This window comes from Scylla paramamosain, unplaced genomic scaffold (assembly GCF_035594125.1).
Source record: "Scylla paramamosain isolate STU-SP2022 unplaced genomic scaffold, ASM3559412v1 Contig78, whole genome shotgun sequence".
In the NCBI taxonomy this organism is placed as follows: Eukaryota; Metazoa; Arthropoda; class Malacostraca; order Decapoda; family Portunidae; genus Scylla; species Scylla paramamosain.
In genome coordinates this window covers 387,501-402,638 of record NW_026973743.1, presented here as the reverse complement: position 1 = coordinate 402,638, position 15,138 = coordinate 387,501, and the positions used below count along the sequence as shown (strand labels likewise).

The window sequence follows — 15,138 nt, the reverse complement described above, 5'->3', positions numbered from 1 at the left end:
ACTTGTGAATCAAATGATATTCATAGTAATACATCTTACTTATTGATGATCATAGTATGAAGCATCTTTCCTTAGTAATAATATAAAGACACAAAAGTGTTTTGTCACAACAAAACTGTTGTTGGTGGTGGAAGGTTTGCTCCCTGTGATGATCACAAAAACTGTGACTAAGCATCTGCTTTCACTTCTTGTGTTTCTTCATAAGTAAAGTCAAGCCATCCCTCTCTAATTTCTGATGATTATGAATATTTATGCTAGATATGTGTTATATCTATAGTTTCTATTTTTTAATTATTATTCTCATTTTTTGCAGTAGATAAATTGATTTCTCTTCTTAACTATTGATATTCATATTCTTCCTTTAAGGATCTTTGTAATTTTAGATGTATATTTCTTGGTTATGTGCTTTAATTTCTCTCCCTTGCACAAATATCTCCATTGGGTGATGATAGGATCACTTTATCAGGAAGCATTGATATCTCCCATCTTGCACACCTTTTTGGCTACTTGCTCTATCCAGTCTTGATTTGTGTGACCTAGTTATTTTTTTTCATATTGCTTTGGTCTTCTAAATTACATTGTTTATCAGTGCTAATGATTAACTTTTGTTCATATGCCTAGATACTTCCAGTATATTTTGCAGCTCTAATCAGTGTTTGATTTTCATTCCATTTGACATTTTAAGCACTTAGATATTACCCATAGTCATAGTTATTTATAATGAGCCATCATCCAAGCTATACTGGTAATTTCTCTTGTTATCCATTTTGCAACAATATATCAATTTGAAGCTCTTCTACCTCAATTTATCAACATCAATATATGTGATCTTGTTGCTTTAGTGACAGTTTTTGTTTGACTTGCCTTCTACACTGACATCCACCTCTGTTAAAACTGAGGTGGTGCCACAGGTTTCTGCCTTCATGTCCAGGGAGAGGCTATTTTCATTGTCCCTACAAAATGTTTTGTCTTGAGCAGTAACACAGAACACTGAGATTGTGTAATGAAGCAAAGTTAATACTGGTTGATTGTGTAATGAAGCAAAGTTAATACTGGCTGGTGATGAGTACCCTGTGTGGCTTCAGAATCATGTTACTGCTACCTAAAAATAACCTGCCTCCAGTGTTGTCACTCAAGTTTGTATGTTTTCAGTTACTGGATCAAATTTCAGAATTCCTTTCTTCTGCTGTTTAGTCACACACTGCTTTAGTTCAAAGGATTGATTAGATTATTCTTGATTCAGCAGGTGAAGAAGACAGCAAGAGGCCAGGTCGGATGCAGCAACCGCTCAACAGTGAGCTCATTATGCCTAAAGAGCAACTCTTTGACATGTTTCAGCAAATCTTAGGCATCAAGAAATTTGAGCACCAGCTGCTGTTCAATGCACTTCAGGTGGGCACTTTGTACTTCACTACTCTATCATTTACTATGTGATTTAACTATGTATTTTGTGATCAGCTGAATAATACATGAAAAAACTTCTCAAGTAATCCATGTTAGACAAAATATGTTGTGGAAAATATTTTAGAAATTATTCATTCCTGTTTGAAGTATATATGTTCTGATATAGCATGAATCAATAATAGTTATTTTTAAGATCATAAAAAGAAAAGTTAGGTTTTGATGACAAACATGTATATTGGAGCAAAAATAGCAACACCAATCCTCCTTTGAATAGGTAATTATGTAGAGAATGTGAGAGTTATAGGTTATATGGTTTTCCTTTTGAAATTAGATAAATGGTGTTGGTATATTTGATTGTGTTCTCCCCATTTTTTTTTTTATGCTCATATGTTCCTCAGTTCTTAGTTTGCCCTGCCTCCATATATGATATCTGGATTCTGTTAGTCTAGTTTCCAAGTCTGGCTGTTGCTGCTGCTGCTGTGCTGGTGGGGCCATCTTACCCATCACTTGGTTTCTTAATTTTTATTTTTATTTATATACTATTGTCCTGAACTAAAAAAAAAAATATGTATTTGAATTTTATAATTCCATATTTATGCCAAACCAGACTTTATTAACAACATGGAGATGAATTAGTCATGTGTACTTGACTCAGGAATACAGAGATGGTTCCCTTACATGGAAGCAGTAATTATTCAGTCGTAAATCACAATAATGCCTCTTCAGGTCTCCCTTATTAATGGAGGCAAAACATCAGAGGCACCTTGGCTCTGGAGGATCTTGAGGAGGATTTGGAGTGACAGGGCAAGGTACAAATATGAGGTTAAGATAGGAGGAGCCCAGAAGAGAAGACAGTAACAAAATTAGATGTTAGGAAAAGATCGAGAATGTTGGTCATATCTTCAAGATGGAGAGGGTGTTACACTAATTGCTTTAGGTCATGAAGGATAGCAAAGTTTAACATAAGCTCACTTGATTGTTCAGTGAAGGGAGGTGATAACCAAAGCTGGTGGTGAACACTGAGATCTCCAAGAATGGATATCTTCACAAAAAGGAAATGAATCAGGATGTGCTCCACTTTGAAAGTTAAATAGCTGAAGAATTTTCAATAGTTAGAGGAGTTAGGTATGAGGTCTAAGAGTAAATTCAAAGTGAGATGGCAGAAAATTAGGTTGGTGTTCTATTTTTCATTACCTTCTTACCATTGACTATCCTTGTTTATATTACCAGCTGGACAGCCAAGATGAACAAGCTGCAGCTATCCGGAGAGAGTTGGATGGACGCATGCAAAAGGTTGCAGAACTAGAGAGGGTGAGTAAATATTTCTTTTTTATATAAACATAAGTGTATACAGACTTGTCAAGGCAAGAAAGCAATTGTGTGTGAAGAAGTGAATGGAGAGTAACAGTGGTGAGTGTATGAAAATGATGTGGTCTTGTCAACTCTTGGGAGGGGGTGTGGTGCCCATTAGTGTATGGACATAGTTGGAGTGTGGGACACTCTATAGGAAGTACCCTGCATCTGCTGTAGTCTCAGGATTAGAGTAGCTGTGAAGTAGGGAGCAGTCTCATAATGAAGCAACAGAGGTAAACCAGTGACAGGGTTCCTGAAGTGTAGTATGAGGCCATGAGGAGGGTTGGCATTAAAAAACTCACCCCCAAGAAAAAAAAAATAAAAATAAAAATAAAAATAAAAATAAAAAAACAAAAAAAGGCCTTTTTTTTTTTTTTATTTTTTATTTTTTTTTTATTTTTTACATATCAAAATTTAGTTCTATATCATATTGACAAATAAGTTCTTTATATGTACATATACATAAACAGTGTAAATATAATCAAGTCTGACCTGTTCATTTCCTGTAAAGCACAAGTTAACACAGGCTTTGTCCAACTGGACCAACCTGTATCACCATGATCTAAACAAGTGTCTGTTCTCCATTAACAGCAAGTGTCAAAATCTGTCAAGATCTAACTCCTCTTATGACTTCTGGCACCTCGCCAAAAACATCTCCAATAACTTTGCTTCTTCATCTTTCCCTCCTTTATTTCGAGCTGATGGCAACACTGCCATCTAATCTATTTCTAAAGCTGAACTCTTCACTCAAACCTTTGCTAAAAACTTTACCTTGGATGATTCAGAGCTTGTTCCCCCCTCTCCTCCACCCTCTGACTACTTCATTCTACCCATCATTAAAATCCTTTGCAGTGATATTTACTATGGTCTCATTGGCCTAAACCCTTGGAAGGCTTATGGATGTGATGGACTCCCTCCTATTGTTCAATGAAACTGTGCCTCTGTGCTTGCACCTTGCCTAGTCAAATTCTTTCAACTCTGTCTATCAACATCTACCCTTCCTTCTTGCAGAAAGTTTGCCTACATTCAGCCTGTCCCTAAAAAGGATGACCATTCTAATCCCTCAAACTACAGTCCTATTGCTTTAATTTCTTGCCTTTCTAAAGTTTTGAATCTATCCTCAACAATGAGATTCTGAAACACCTATCACTTCACAACCTTCTATCTAATTGCCAGTATGGGTTCTGTCAAGGCTGTTCTACTGGTGATCTTTTGGCTTTCCTTATTGAGTCTTGATCATTCTCTTTTAGGGATTTTGATGAAACTTTTGCTGTTGCCTTAGACATATCAAAAGCTTTTGATAGAGTCTGCCACAAGGCTTTGATTTCCAAACTACCCACATATGGCTTCTATCCTTTTCTCCGTATCTTCATCTCAAGTCTCTTTTCTGACTGTTCTATTGTTGCTGTGGTAAAAAGTCACTGTCCTTTCCTAAATCTATTAACAGTGGTGTTCCTCAGGGTTCTGTCCTGTCATCTACTCTCTTCCTATTATTCATCAATGATCTTCTAAACCAAACTTCTTGTCCTATCCACTCCTATGCTGATAATACCACCCTGTACTTTTCCAGGTCTTTTCATAGACATCCAACCCTTCAGGAAGTAAACAGTTCATGTAGGAGGGACACTGGCCTAGGGCAACAAAAATCCAATAAAAAAAATGCCCACTGAAATGCCAGTCCCATAAAAGGGTCAAAGCAGTAGTCAAAAATTGATGAATAAGTGTCTTGAAACCTCCTTGAAGGAATTCAAGTCATAGGAAGGTGGAAATACAGAAGCAGGCAGGGAGTTCCAGAATTTACCAGAGAAAGGGATGAATGATTGAGAATACTGGTTAACTCATGCGGTAGAGAAGTGGACAGAATAGGGGCGAGAGAAAGAAGAAAGTCTTGTGCAGCGAGGCCGCGGGAGGAGGGGAGGCATGCAGTTAGCAAGATCAGAAGAGCAGTTAGCATGAAAATAGCAGTAGAAGACAGCTAGAGATGCAACATTGCGGCGGTGAGAGAGAGGCTGAAGACAGTCAGTTAGAGGAGAGGAGATGATGAGATAAAAAGCTTTTGATTGCACTCTGTCTAGAAGAGCAGTATGAGTGGAACCCCCCAGACATGTGAAGTATACTCCATACATGGACAGATAAGGCCCTTGTACAGAGTTAGCAGCTGGGTGGGTGAGAAAAACTGGCGGAGACGTCTCAGAACGCCTAACTTCATAGAAGCTGTTTTAGCTAGAGATGAGATATGAAGTTTCCAGTTCAGATTATAAGTAAAGGACAGACCAAGGATGTTCAGTGTAGAAGAGGGGGACAGTTGAGTGTCATTGAAGAAGAGGGGATAATTGTCTGGAAGGTTGTGTCGAGTTGATAGATGGAGGAATTGAGTTTTTGAGGCATTGAACAATACCAAGTTTGCTCTGCCCCAGTCGGAAATTTTAGAAAGATCAGAAGCCAAGCGTTCTGTGGCTTCTCTGCGTGAAATGTTTATCTCCTGAAGGGTTGGACGTCTGTGAAAGGACGTGGAAAAGTGTAGGGTGGTATCATCAGCGTATGAGTGGATATTACAAGAAGTTTGGTTTAGAAGATCATTAATGAATAATAAGAAGAGAGTGGATGACAGGACAGAACCCTGAAAAACACCACTGTTAATAGATTTAGAAAAAGAACAGTGACCGTCTACCACAGCAGCAATAGAGCAGTCAGAAAGGAAACTTGAAATGAAGTTAGAGAGAGAAGGATAGAAGCCATAGGAGGGTAGTTTGGAAATCAAAGCTTTGTGCCAGATTCTATCAAAAGCTTTTGATATGTCCAAGGCAACAGCAAAAGTTTCACCAAGATCTCTAAAAGAGGATGACCAAGACTCAGTAAGGAAAGCCAGAAGATCACCAGTAGAGCGGCCTTGACGGAACCCATACTGGCAATCAGATAGAAGGTTGTGAAGTGATAGATGTTTAAGAATCTTTAGATAGGCAGGAAATTAAAGCAATAGGACGGTAGTTTGTGGGATTAGAATGGTCACCCTTTTTAGAAACAGGCTGAATGTAGGCAAACTTCCAGGAAGAAGGAAAGGTAGATGTTGACAGACAGAGCTGAAAGATTTTGACTAGGCAAGGTACAAGCAAGACACTATCACCTCTGTTATGTGCTCAGCACACAAAGATGGATCTCTGACACGGAAGCAGTAGTCATTCCAAGGAAAATCAGCAAAATACCTCCTCAGGTCCCCCTAACTAGCAGAGGCAAAACTCCAGAAGCACCTTCGCTTAGGGAGATCCTGAGGAGGGATTGGAGCGATAGGACAAGATACAGATATGAGATTGTGATCGGAGGAGCCCAATGGAGAAGGAAGGGTGACAGCATAAGCAGAAGAATTAGAGATCAGGAAAAGGTCAAGAATGTTGGGCGTATCTCCAAGACGGTCAGGAATACGAGTAGGGTGTTGCACCAATTGCTCTAGGTCATGGAGGATAGCAAAGTTGAAGGCTAGTTCACCAGGATGGTCAGTGAAGGGAGAGGAAAGCCAAAGCTGGTGGTGAACATTGAAGTCTCCAAGAATGGAGATCTCTGCAAAAGGGAAGAGGGTCAGAATGTGCTCCACTTTGGAAGTTAAGTAGTCAAAGAATTTCTTATAGTCAGAGGAGTTAGGTGAAAGGTATACAGCACAGATAAATTTAGTTTGAGTGACTCTGTAGTCGTAGCCAGATGGTGGAAAACTGTGGAGGAAGAGAGTTGTCTTTAGAGGGCAGGCTGTGACTGCCCCCTTGTGTTGTGAGACAGAAAGGGAAATGTTCATTGAGGTCACAGCTGGGTTTAATGATAAGTTCTCAGCATCCCCTGAACAGTGCTTTAGACCTCACTGGGAGTAATTATCATTTCGGTAGGTGTCTACTACCTCCTCCTCCTACTAGATGCCTTATGCTCCAAATGCACTCTCACAACACTCTCTCTCTCTCTCTCTCTCTCTCTCTCTCTCTCTCTCTCTCTCTCTCTCTCTCTCTCTCTCTCTCTCTCTCTCTCTCTCTCTCTCTCTCTTATTAGCAGACTGCTATTAAACTCACTCACAGCAAGGAAACCCATGCTCAGCAAGGCATAAAGAATGGGGGAGGGAGGGGGTGAAGAATAGGGGGGGTGAGAGGCTTGTCTCACTCTCCACACAATGCACTATTATGCTCTAGAAGGAATATTAAGTTCATAAAAATCACTATGTGCTCGTTAAAGGGGCTGGGTGAGATTGAATTCTTTTATAGTAAAGTATAACTATCCTCTTTTAGTCAATAAATTCAGCTCTCACAAATGAGGGGAAGTAGGGGAAAATTTAGGAAGATTAATGCTGGGTGAGCAGCCCACATTTTATATATAAAATACAATGTATCACAGCGGGGCGGGTATGACTCATTGTCTCGCTTCCTTCCTCTTGCCTTTCTTTCTTCTCTCTATTCCTTCTTTCTATTCTTTTTATTCTTTCATTCTGGCCCCTAGACTGCCCTGCATATATATATATATATATATATATATATATATATATATATATATATATATATATATATATATATATATATATATATATATATATATATATATATATATATATATATATTTCATTAAATGTGATCACTAGGTCAGCATTTATTATTTTCCTTAACATATTTTCTTTATATCTTATGAGAGTCTTATTCTCAATTGAAATTTGTTTGATGACTTATCTGTAGCTAGCCATGCTTGCTATATCACGATTTTGGGTTCCTTAACCCTTCCTCAGTAGTGGTGGAATGACTGGACACGCTGGGAGGCTGATATTTATGCCATGAGTTGAGGTGTTGGTCTGGCCTGTAAGAGGCACTGATTGGCTGGTACAGCACAAGTGGTGGACTCGTTATGTGGGTGCGGTGGGAGGCGCTGATTAGTTGGCTTCAGTTGGCTGGTGGGCTTGCTATGTGGCAGCAGTGCTTGATCCCTTCTCAAGCTCAGCAGGGTCTGTAAATCCTTAGCTTGTACATTGAGCCTGGGGTTGAATTCTTTTATGTACAGTGCTTCAAGTATTACAATCCATCTCGCATCTGTACACATATCTAAACACTGAAATTTTAGATATTTGTACAGGTGCAAGACATGTGTAAGAGAGAATCTCCCCATGTATATGCTTAAAATATATATATATATATATATATATATATATATATATATATATATATATATATATATATATATATATATATATATATATATATATATATATATATATATATATACACACACACACACACACACACACACACACACACACACAAGGATCTCGGTGTTACAGTGACTGTGAACCTGAGCCCAGAGAGACACATTAGCAAAATTACAGGAGAAACCTATAGAAACCAATATATATATATATATATATATATATATATATATATATATATATATATATATATATATATATATATATATATATATATATATATATATATATATATATATATTATACACACACACACACACACACACACACACACACACACAAGGATCTCGGTGTTACAGTGACTGTGAACCTGAGCCCAGAGAGACACCTTAGCAAAATTACAGGAGAAACCTATAGAAACCTTCATCCTATATTTGCCTTTGCAAATATAGGATGAAGAGATGGTCAGGAAGATGATTGTGTCGCTGATAAGACCTAGACTAGAATATGCAGCAGTAGTGTGGTTGCCATACAAGAAAAAGGATATAAGGAAGTTGGAGAGAGTTCAGAGAGCAGCTATGAAGATAGTACCAAGTTTCAGGGACTTGTCATATGAAAAGAGACTGGAAAGGCTACATCTACCAACTTTGGAAAAGAGGAGAGAAAGGGGAGACTTGATTGTGATATATAAAGCATAATTATGAGGGAGTAGAAGAGGTGGACCAGAGCGACTTAATGGTCTGGGATACACAGGACACTAGAGGACATGGGAAGAGGCTGAAGAGGAGTGCTTGTAGAAGAGATGTCAAAAAATATAGTTTCCCATGTAGAAGTATTGATGTATGGAACAGTCTGGATGAGGAGATAGTAAATGCAGAAAGTATACATGGATTCAAGGCTAAGTTGGATATTAAAAGATAGGGAGATGGGACTGCACGAGCATAGCTCTTTTTCCATAAAGCACAACTAGGTAAAACACAGTGAGTGCTGTAACTGTCCGTACTTTTAAGACCAAACTGGATAGGTATAGAGACAGGATACTATGAGATTACTCCCCTCCTGTAAAACACAACTAGGTAGATACACACACACACACACACACACACACACACACTCAAGAGAACAAAGTCAATTTGGTTTCAGAAAAGGAAGGTTATATGTGGCAAATTTACTAAGTTTCTATTTAAGAGTAATAGAGGAAGTACAAAACAGAGATGGGTCGATAGATGCAGTGTACTTGGACATCAAAACAGCTTTTGATAAAGTTCCACATAAAAGACTGTTGTGGAAGATGGAATATATAGGACTGAGAGGAACAATGCTAAAATGGATGAGAGACTACTTAAATAATAGAGAAATGAGAACTGTGATCAGGGACACCTGTTGGAGTAATGTAACAAGTGGAGTACCACAGGGGTCAGTGTTAGCACCCATTATGCTGCAAATATACATCAATGATATGCAGGAGGGTTTGACCAGATATATTAATCTGTTTGCTGCTGATGCAAAATTGTTGAGTAATAAAGAGCCATGTTGTTTGTATAGAGTTGCTTAGAGATATTGACAAGATTTATGGGTGGAGCAAGAAGTGGAAATTGGAATTTAATGCTAAGAAATGCCATGTGATAGAATTGGGAAAGAGTAAAAGAAGACCTGCATGGGACTATAAAATGGGGGAGAAAGTAATAATGAGGAGCAAGGAGGAAAAAGACCTAGGAGTGGCTTTTCAAGATACCCTGGCACCAGAATGGTATATAACTGAGATATTTGCCTCAATTTACAGGATGTTAACAAATATTAGGAGGGCATTTCATTACATGGAAAAGACTATGATGAAAAAAAAATTATAGCCACTATGCTACGTCCCAGACTGGAATATGCAGCAGTGGTGTGGTCTCCGCATGTGAAGAAAGACATAAAGAAGTTGGAAAGAATTCAGAGGGCAGCTACAAAGATGGTACTGGAGCTGAAAGACCTAACATACTAAGAGAGGTTGAAGGAAATGGGACTGCCAACTTTGCAAGTTAGAAGAAAAAGAGGAGATCTAATAACGATGTATAAAATCTGGTGTTGCTGGAAGAAGATGAAGCTGGACGGATGAGAGGGCACTCAAAGAAGATCAAGAAGAGTCAGTGTTTGAGGGACATCAAAAAGTACAGTTTTCCACATAGAACTGTGGATATCTGGAATGATCTAAATGAAGAGGTTGTTACAGCACCAAACATGCACAAATTTAAGGAAATGCTGGATAAATATAGATATGGAGACAGGACACTATGAGTCCTGCTCAAGCCCTGTACTATACAACTAGGTAAATACAGTGGAACCTTGGTTACTGAGCGCCTCCCTTTTCAAAGTTAGTTTTTTAACAAAATTTTGAACTCATTATTGTTTCGGTTGTGGTACCATAATTTGGTTCTAGAACAGTCACTTGCTTTCAGATAGTAAAAGACACAGCAAAAGCTGCCTTTTATTACTAATTCATAGTTTCTATAAATATTTATTTTGTTTTTATATAGTTGGAGAAGAGACAGAGTGTAAGAGTAATTAAATTTTTGAAAGAAGGTAAAATGTGATCCTGTTGAAAAGCCTTGATGTAAACAAACAGTTTTCAGCACTCAGGAGTAATCCCAAGCCACCTGTGGCTCTCTCAATGACTCCCAACACCATCATTACTGCACAGCTGCATTTTTCCAGTAGCTTTTCCCAGCAGCAAGATGTCTAAGTTTTATGATCACCTTCATTTTGGCGGTAAGTGGGTTGCTCTTTTCTGTGTCCTGTAAAGCTTGCCTCACTAGATCAGTCTAAACAGTATCTTTTGATGAGTTCTGTGTCACTAAGTTTATTCAATACATCCTTTTTGTATAAATAATTTGAGCTGGAGATGTTGTGAAGGAGCCATTTTGGCTGTGGGAGCATCTGTCATAAGCCACTAAGTGTAGACTGGTGTCTGGGAATGGACTAATCCATTTTACATTGGTGAAATAGTTTCTGTTTTTTAATGTTTCAGATTTCAAATGGCATTCAGGAACAAGTTAAGTTTGAGGACTGAGGTTCCAATATATATATATATATATATATATATATATATATATATATATATATATATATATATATATATATATATATATATATATATATATATATATATATATTTACCTAGTTTTGTTTTACAGGAAAAGAGCTATGCTCATGCTGTCCTGTCTCCATATCTATAAGCATTCAGCTTAACTTTAAATTCATGAATATTTTTTGCTTGTGTGTATGTGTGTGTGTGTGTGTGTATCATAGAAATCACTATTTCTAACTTTATAGGTATGGATACTGAAATTTGCTTATCTAGGAGCATAGTTGAAAGTTCCTACAAAGAACCTTAGGCACTTAAACTTAGATATCTGGTGATGACTTACCTAAAGAAAGTCATAATAGAATGGGTCCAGTATACTGTAAATACTAGCTAGCTAGCACCAGTCAGCAGACTGTGCACTGCTCTCAGCCACTCAATGTGTATCTCAGCTCTGTCCCCACTTCCCTTGCTTGTGATGCTGCTAGAGGTATTTTTTTAGAATGCAAAATTATTGTGCTTATATGTAATTTTTTTGTTTCTACTTTTTATAAGTGAATGTAAACATATGTGTTGGTGTCCATCATGATTGTGTTTGTCACCCCACAAAAAATGCACTCAAAATTTGGCAATAACTTATAAAAATTACTTGGAATAACTTTCCATCATATTTTATTACAATTTTAATACAATAAATTTACAAAGTTAATTAAAAAGTACAATAAAAAATTATTTGAAATAATTTTATATTTTATTACAATACTAATGCAATTAGTTTACATAGCTGATCAGAATCACAATAAAAGAAATGCTTTGAGTAACTTTATTGTATTTTATTACAATACTAATACAATTAATTTACAAAGATAATCAAAAAGTACAATCACTGTATTGTTTACAGAAACAAAAGTATGCATATCAAGCTTCATTTAAGAAATGAAAATGATACCAGTATCTCAGAATCTACATAATTAACAGTTATTTTTATGAAAACTAAAACTATGCTTTCTGATAATTTTTAGATGTGGCACATTGGGGCATTTCCCTGAGCAGCTCCTCATATATATCATTATGAGTAGTACTATACAGAGTATAGAAGTAGATATAAGAAAGAGAAAGCAGGAGAGAAAGAATGGAAAGAAGAGATAGAGAGAAAAGAAAGAGAGAGGGAAAAAGTGAGTGGGCAGTGTGCGATAATTCATGTCTGTTCCATGTATAATTTCTATAAAATTGTGCGTTACCCACCCGAACTTAATCCCCTTAAAATTGCATTTACTTCCTCTTATCCCCAAGAACTGTAGTTGATAAATAATGAATAGAAGAGTTGCCCTCCCTTATAAGGTAATAAAATTTCACAAGCCCCCAAATAAACACAGTAATTTTTATAACTTAGCCTTTGTTTTAAACTAAGCATGAGTGCTGTGAGTTTTGAGTATAGCATGCAGAGTGGGCCAGGTTTCTCATCCCCAACCATTCTCCTCTCACTTCTCTCCCCATACTCTGTACCTTCTCTCTCATGGGAAATCCCTGCCCATTCCTTGTCTTCTCTCTTCCTACCAATGCACTCCCACCAGTCAGTGGTGAGCTGACATGCAGAAGCAAAGGGCATACAGTTAGAGCTAGTCATTTCAGGTGTGTTAAGGCAATATTACAGGGGGCATAATTGTAAAGTACCTATGGGAGATGATAGTGTTATGCCTCACTCTACTTGTTGTTATTTGGCCCTACAGGAGGCTGTGATCTGGGCGGCTCTAAATATTATTTGGAAGGGCATCATTTGCCCTGTGTCTTGCCACTCATGCGTGTGTGAGTATTGGTTCCATGCGCAGTTCTAGTTTGTCCTGGTGTCCAATGTGAAATGAACATGCACCTGTCCTCTCCCCTTTTAATGAAATCCCTGTGTTTTGAGTGTTCTTGTGTTTGTTAAATGTTACTGTATGTGTCCTTAGTGTCCTTGTCTTTGCCAGAGAACTAGTTCATGTAGAGGTCTATGTTCAACCATCTCTTTCTCCAGGCTCTCCAGTTTTAAGGAAGTTTGAGCCTGTCATCAGAGGGACTGAAGACAAGTTGATCTCAGGCTTATAGTGATATAATATCCTTTTGGGCAGTGGGTGGTTAGTCACATGGGAGATAGTCCTCAGGGTATCATACCCTCATATTGTGGTGTCTTCGCTGCCTGAGCTCCCTAGAACGTGACTCAATGAGTCTTTTTGCAGTTATTGGGAGAAGCTGGCAGTGTATACTTCGTTCCCTTTTGGCTTGATAGCTGTTTGTAACCAGCCAATTGCCTGGATTCATATTGTTTGTGCCCTGCACTAGGCTACAAGAAAGGTACTTTAGGGAGAAGTTGAACCAAAGGAGTGGCAGCTGGGAGAGGAGCTGGATCTGGTCATAACAATATATACATGTGTGTGTGTGTGTGTGTGTGTGTGTGTGTGTGTATATATATATATATATATATATATATATATATATATATATATATATATATATATATATATATATATATATATATATATATATATATTTTTTTTTTTTTTTTTTTTTTTTTTTTTTGTGCTTCTATGTTGCACAATTTTGCTGTGTCCCTAATCTGTAAGACTAGCTTTTGTGGGTTCAAGGGAATGCTTTGTTTTATAATTTTTACTTAACTTGTATTATTTACATATATTTACACTCAGATGATCATACACGACTTCCAACAACAACAAAAAACTACAAAAATTGTTTCATCTCTCTTGAAATAAATTCCATTAAATATCTTCAACACTTCACATTACACTTCCAATTCAAATCACTTCACATATTTAATACTCAATGGTAAATCAGATTCTACACAAATCTCACAACTAATATTTAATGAGGAACCCATCTTACACCTACCCAATCCCTCTCTGTCAATATATAACACCAACATCTTATTCTGACTGCATTACAACTGTCTGGCTCTACTTACTTGGTACTGTGACTGGTGGCTTGCCAATCTTGACCCTCTCTGGTCTGACAGCTCTGTCTAGCTTGTTTCTCTGTCTGCTTCTGTCTATTCCTGTCTCCTACACCTCATAATTCAGTAAAATCCCTCTTATCCGGCATCAACGGGACCGCCAACATGCCGGATACTTGAATGCTGCCGGATACTTGAATAGAAGTGAAATTACGTCCACAATCACCACCCTACACTCACGCATCTTACCATAACAAAGATCAGCTGATCTTAATCAGCAGCTGATCTGATCAGCTGCTTAAGTGTAAGCACAACACACTTCCTCTTTTCTACAACTTTAGGCATGATGAAGATGTCAGGCGATAAACAGTGCACACGCGGCACAGAGTCACTGAGTAAACACAGTGCAGTGGGCTGCGGCTGGCACGAAGCAGTACGCTCTGGTGGCGAGGGGACAAAGTATGCCTCGCGCGGGAATTTTAATCGATTTTATGAGTACACATTGATTTTTTATTGATTTTAAGGCTCTGGGAAAAATGTGCCGGATACTTGAAGCTGCCGGATACTCAAATGGCGGATGAGAGGGATTTTACTGTATACACATGATGTTAGAGCGACCTTTTGCCCCAACAAGGCTTCCATTGCTATAAGATTTATTTTCCAATACTTCTGTCATGCAGTTCATTTTCCTGTAACTTTTAATAAGGTTAATTTTCGAGTAACTATATTTATTTTCTCATTCTTTGTTCATTTTCCTATACTCTGTAAGGTTCACTGTCAAGTAACTATATTTATATTCCCATATTTTGATCATACAGTGTATTTTCCCTCAAGTTTCAATAAGGTTCATTCTCAAGTAACTCTGGTAATCACATCTTCTAATCAGAACAAGGAGGCAGCATTTCCTATGGTGTGCCAGCTGTCCGTGTTGTCCATGTCATCTGCTAACAGTGACCTATGCTTCCCTCGTATACTAATTCAGTGATAGCCACCTGGGTATCTCTTCGTGTAATCTGGTGCTAATCTCCAGCTTTATTAGTCTTGTTCTCCTCGGTGGTCATGTCTCGTCTCTTATCTGTAAGGGTGGCAATAGCTTCCTGGTACCTCCTTTTGTGTTTATCATCTTCCTCCCTCATTTGTTCTTTCTACTTAGAATGTTTTTTTTAATCAGAAAGGATGTATTGAAAGAATTTAGTGAAACTGAACTCATCA

At 37.7% G+C, this 15,138-nt stretch overlaps 1 protein-coding gene across 2 annotated transcripts in view; it reads left to right on the top strand.

Annotated features, from left to right (window-relative positions):
* Window positions 1-1,214: 1,214 nt before the first annotated feature.
* The window catches only part of LOC135098734 (calcium-dependent secretion activator-like), a 152,590-nt gene continuing 138,666 nt past the window's right edge, over window positions 1,215-15,138 (top strand). Inside the window, exons 1-2 of one of the 2 annotated variants that reach the window (XM_064001126.1) lie at window positions 1,215-1,392; window positions 2,635-2,715. In XM_064001126.1, coding sequence (XP_063857196.1) covers window positions 1,276-1,392; window positions 2,635-2,715 — 198 coding nt within the window. In that variant the 5' untranslated portion in view covers window positions 1,215-1,275. The remainder of the gene's footprint in view (window positions 1,393-2,634; window positions 2,716-15,138) is intronic. The other variant, XM_064001125.1, reaches the window with a different exon arrangement.